The sequence below is a fragment of the Diabrotica undecimpunctata genome, chromosome 6, assembly GCF_040954645.1.
Source record: "Diabrotica undecimpunctata isolate CICGRU chromosome 6, icDiaUnde3, whole genome shotgun sequence".
NCBI classification, from domain to species: Eukaryota; Metazoa; Arthropoda; class Insecta; order Coleoptera; family Chrysomelidae; genus Diabrotica; species Diabrotica undecimpunctata.
Genome location: NC_092808.1, coordinates 135,122,324 through 135,128,348, shown reverse-complemented (window position 1 = coordinate 135,128,348; position 6,025 = coordinate 135,122,324). Strand labels below are relative to the sequence as shown.

The 6,025-nt window shown below is 33.9% G+C and overlaps 1 protein-coding gene across 1 annotated transcript in view; it reads left to right on the top strand.

Moving 5' to 3' along the window:
- Positions 1-458: 458 nt before the first annotated feature.
- LOC140443943 (XK-related protein 6-like) overlaps positions 459-6,025 on the top strand; it is a 55,429-nt gene continuing 49,862 nt past the window's right edge. Inside the window, exon 1 of the mRNA XM_072535467.1 lies at positions 459-935. Coding sequence (XP_072391568.1) covers positions 649-935 — 287 coding nt within the window. The 5' untranslated portion in view covers positions 459-648. The remainder of the gene's footprint in view (positions 936-6,025) is intronic.

Genomic DNA, 6,025 nt, shown 5'->3' with positions numbered 1-6,025 from the left:
TATTCTCCTCAATAAAGAATAAACTAGAGGATTCAGTATTATTATGAACAACAAGAGGAGAAACTAATCATTAAATATAACAAATTAAAGAAAAACCAATACATTAAACATACCTAGATAATATATGCATCGTATATTTAACCAACGAATAAGACAAAGTGCGAATGAACGATATAGATATACTCAAAAAGACTGCTTAAAAACCATACGTGATTTAAGTTCAAATAATATCTCAAAAACAAAAGTACATAAACAATAAAAATATATTCGCACCGTGAAGAATTAGAAAAGAAAGCAATTTCATTTAATTTCCATAGACTTTTCTAATTCTTCACAATAGATAATACAATATACACTGATTGGTAAGGAGTGTTGTCTAAAAAGTAGAACAAATATTTTTAATCCCCTCCATTTAAATGACAGCTGTCAAAATCTCATGGCCACCTGTCAGGGAAAAATTAATTTGTATTTGTTAGGTTCGTGTGTGCGTCACATAATTAAATTATTTAGGAATTTCCTATAATAACACGGCTTTAGTTGTTGTATTTTCCAGAACGGCTTTGTAAACAACTTTATCTGCCGCAAAAATGAACGTTATACTTATATCCGGGTAGCAGTTAAAGTGCAGTGCTATTATTCGCGATTGTTATGGCAGAAGATTGTACAGTAGTGCGATTTTCAAGAGATTCCTCTCTTGCAAAAATCGAAAATTTAAAACAGGGAGAAAGCCCCGATAAATTTACAGAATGCGGCCGTTTTGGACCATTTTACGTTGTTTGTATTGGTCTATCGATCATAACCTATGTCCTAGATTTAATACTAGCTTGTATTTTATTATACTTTTATTCTATTAACGGTTATGGGTTGTATTTCGCACTTACGTTAACGTTTCTTGTTATTCCCGCAATTATTATGACTACAGTTAATTTACGATGGTAAGTACAACTTATACTAACTACTTATTATCATCTTGCAAAATTTTATATGAAACTAATATATCAGAAACTTGTTAAAATGCTTTTCTAGTATCAAATTAAACAGCAATGTTTTCCTAGCAAAAAATCAAAAAAATATAAAAGCATGCCATGGATTGAATATTATACACTCATGGACAAAAGTATTGCCTATTTTATTTTTTTAATTAAATAGAAATATCATTTATGTTGAAGTGTTTAATGAAATCAAATTAATTGAATATGCAATGTTGCAATATTACAAATAATATACAGACAACTTAATGGAAGAGCACAATTTTAATCATAACATTTAATTGGAAACTACAACAATTACAACAAAATAAAAAATCATTAATAATTTAGAATTCCCTCCCCTAGCTCTAACAATAGCCTCTATCCTTATAAGCAGGCTCCCACCAAGTTTTTGAATGGTTGCTTGTGGAATTTGAATTAATTATTTTGCAATAGATGGCTGGGTTTAGCTCTTGTATATGTTACTTTAGGATGCCCCATATTTGTTCTATGGTATTTGCATCAGGACTTATTGGTGGCCAATCTATAGTCTCAATATCACCACTCCCGAAGATACTGGGTTACTATTATTGTACATGTACATCAGCATTATCATGCATTAATATGAAATCATCGAACCCAATGAAGACAGCTTAAGCTAAAACACAGTCTGCAAGAATGTTGGTTATACCAATTAATATTCATTCTTACATCCACTGCTTAATTTTTATTTGCCCATTTTGGTGTTGTGTGCCAAAATATATGTGTATTCCCTGGGAGTTTATAGCTGACCTCCGTTTCCATTTCTGATAGGCAGTTACTATTTTAGTGTTGGTCTGGGTTGCAATCAAAGTTACTTTATTTGATATTTGATGTTATCTTTTCCAATAATAGTTATAATATTGCTTTAATTGTATCTATATTTGTGTAGATTATTACTCAGTACTAGACTTTCATACACTCTAAATTTGTTTCTCGTAGCCTTCTTTCGTCAATTTTTGGATATAGTCCTCTCCCAACTCCTTCCATCCATCTATATCCTGAGCAAAATACTTTCAATTTGTTCCGGCTATTCTTTTTATGTGGTCTACCCATCTCATCTGTTGTCTTCTTCTTGGTCATCTACCTTTGTAAGTTCTCCAATTTTGTATTGTGGCATTCCAATGTTGGCTTTTTTGTCAAGCAGTGTGACCTCTGAAGCTTCCTTTGAGTTTGGTAATTTTGTTTTTGATCTTACCCAGTGGTTCCTCTATTTATCTGGCAGTTGTATACCTAACATTGCTCTTTCTTGATCCTGTGCAAGTGCAACGAGTTGGTCAACACTGCTGATACCTGTCTAGCAATGATGTTCTTCAGACTGATGCTTATTTTCTATGTAGGCATGTTTGTAAAATTTCTTTGTTTGATTATTTTTTCACCCATGGTACCCATAAAATTCTACTGTGAATCTTAGTGAATCTTCATCTCTAGAGCCTCTAACTGATTTATGATGGCTACTTTCAGATTTCTGTGGCCTAGAAGAATGTTGACCACATGTAACTTATTACCATCTTCTGTCGCAGCTAAAGATTGATGTTAGCATTGCAGAAGAGGAATTTAATTTTAATAAAGTTAAACGATACAACTCAACTTTATGTCTGATTTCCTTATCAATGTCCAGTTGCTCTGTGGCTGAATTCCCAAATACTGAAAAAAAAAACTCTTTCAATTGGTTGTCCATGGATGTTTAAGTTTGCATCAGGATATTCAGACTAAAGATTATAGGTTTCCTCTTAATCACATTTACATTGAATCTCATTTTCCTTGCTACTTAGTTGACTAAGTTCAGCATATGCAATATACATGTTTTATTACTTGTATGTCTTGTCAACTCGCGTTTTTGTAGTATTTCAACTAGATTAGCATGTTGTATCCTATCGAAGCTTTCTCGTAATCTATAAAACACACATAGACAGCATTTTGTTGATCTCAGCACTTCTGAAGGAGTATTTTAAGTGCAAAAAGAGTAGTAGTTACGGATGTGTTGTATGTAGTTTAACATCTTTTTCATACATATGTATACATATTTTCTATCTCAATGTTTATGACTTAGGTACCTAAATACTTGTATGGTTTAATAGGTCAATAAATTATTTTATTTATTTTATGAGAACTGGAATCAACACCAATGACACAATGTTTAATTAGAGGATCCAATTTTTTGCATTTGCAGCTGACATAGTCATTATAGGAAGAAGCAAATCTGCAGTTAAAAAAGAATTTTGACAACTTCAGTAATCTTCAAAAACTATGGAACTTGTAATAAAAATACAGAAAACAGAATGTATAGCAATAACAGCAATTCTGCAAAAACATTCTGAATTTAGTTATAGATGGACAAACCATCGAAGCTGTTCAAGAATTTGTATATATATTGGTCCCCTCGTCGATACAAAAAATGAATTCAACAACGAAATGAAGAAATGAACTCTCCTTAACAGATACTATTTTGGCGTATATCTCGAGAAAATTCTCAAGAATATTTCGAGATGTGGAAAAACTAAAATCTAAAAAATCTGATCACAGTCTTATAATATGGCTTATATGACACTTACTCGAAAAAACGAGAATCTACTAGGAACTTTTGAGATAATAGTCCTAAGAACACTGCATGAAGCCATAAGTAACAAAGTACTATAGAAGAAGCGTTCTAATTTTAAGCTTTATCACCTATCCAGAGAACCAAATGTCATAAAAACAATTAAAATCAACAAACTGAGATGGGGAGTGGGGACATATCTTAAGAATGAATGATGAAGACCCAATCCAAAAATCGATTTACAAGTACTGGCAATAAGGGCATCAAAAATATCGGACTTAAATAAGTAACGATGGAAGGATATTGTGAGGGAAGATCGTTCGTCGTTCGGATATAATAAGCAATTCTTTGTAAAGAAAATGAAGCAGACTTTACTTAGTAGCAATGCAATTACTGAACACACAATATTCAATAAGCCAATTGGCTACAGTTCAATAGAAAAAGCAATGCAAAAAACTGTTCTAGAACTACAAAGAAGAAGAAATTTACCGAGAATGGCGTCTTGGTCAGTATGTTACGTCACGTCCAGTATTTCATTATTAACACATAAAAAACTGCAAAAATATGAATTTTTGCCGATATCTCAATAAATTTTTGCAATCTATAATCGTACACGATTAGATCGCTTTGTTTATTTTTATAAAAGAAAAAAAATATTTTCCCCGAGAAATACTATAAAAATTCCTGGACAGAAAATAGCATTGTTCTCTTTTATAGAAATAAACAATGGCTAACTAATCGTGTACGATTGTATAAAATTTACCCCTTATCAGTCGAGGCAATGAAGCACAAAAATCGGCGCAGTAAGTCGGATTGAGATACAGTTTGGTGCATTTGATTCCTGAGAGCGTCAAATATTGAATAAAATACGTTTAATTTTGCTACTCGGGGTTTTGGGGTTCGCTGAACACGAATATCATGTCGGCGAAGGTCTCCGATGACCATACATAGCGCATCTCCGGGAGTTTTATGTAGATTTAATACAAAATCATTCGAAACTTGTTTCTCGGGGGTTTTCGAGATTGCTGAACACGAATATCAATTCGGCAAAGGTGAGGAATGCAATAAAAATTTGATAAATATATGTAAAAAAATTTATTTGAACAAGTACGAGGGTGGATTGATATAAAACTAGCCTTTGATAGAAAAAACAAGCTTTTTGGAATTAAATCGATTTATTTCTCAACATAGTCCCCTTTTAGCTCGATACACTTAGTAAGACGATGTTCCAATTTTTTATCCCATCCGAATAGTACTTTTGCTCGAGCTCTTCAAAATAGGCCGAAGTTTAAGCGACAACTTCATCATTTGTTGCGAAACGGCGTCCTCCGAACCATTTTTTCAGGTTTGGAAACTCTTAGGAGTTTTGGAAAAAGCACTCTTTTGCGTTCCAAACTGGGACGTTTTTGACGCAATTCGGCATCGAATCGATCTAATAATGCTGCGTAGTACTCACCATTGATTGTTTTTCCTTTTTCCAAGTAGTCGATGTGGATGATGCCCTTCGCATCCCAGAAAACAGTCGCCATCACTTTGCCGGCCGAATGTGCACTCTTTGTCTTCTTCGGCGGCCCTTCGCCGCGTTTGCGCCACTGTTTTGACTGTTCTTTGGTTTCCGGTGTGTAATAATGCACCCAGGTTTCATTAACGGTGATAAACCGGCGAAAAAAATCCTTCGGATCGCGCCGTATCATCGCCAAAAGCGTCTCCGAAGTGGTCACACGTTTTTGCATATATGATCGATTGTCAGCAAACGCGGCACCCATCGCGCGGATAGCTTTTTCATGTCCAAATGATGGTGAATGATGTCGTGTACGCGTTCGTAGGAAATGTTTAGGACCTCTATTAACTCGCGGAGCTTAATTCGACAATCTGCCATAATCATTTCATGGACTTTGTTGATCATTTCCGGCGTGGGGACTTCATTTGGCCTCTTGGGACGCTCATCATCAAAAACACTTGTACGACCACGAACAAGTTCAGCTTTCCAAAATTTTACTGTTGCTAACGAAGGTGCAACCTCACCATAAACTTCGTCCAGGTCGGCTTTGATTTGCACATTCATTTTACAATTTTTGTGGAGGAACTTAATCACCGAACTATACTCGACTTTTTCCATTTCTCCGAAAACACAAAATTTGCTTACTTTTGACGGTTGTAAAAACCAAACTAAAACTAAAACTTTAATTATTTTTAAAACTTAAAATTTTGACAGACGTCATGTCATGAATGGCAAATGTCAACACCGAAACCAATTCGGTATCAAGTAGCGCCATCTGTCAAAGGCTAGTTTAATATCAATCTATCCTCGTATAAGAAATAAACAATCATTAATTATTTATCGAATCACAATGGAATATTCTGTCTACTTAGTTTTTTTTTAATAAATAACTTTAACAATATAAAAACAAATGCTGTATACAGTGAAAGTAGGTAAATCTTACCTGAAGTAGGTTAAAGGTATCATCAGTGCTACCAA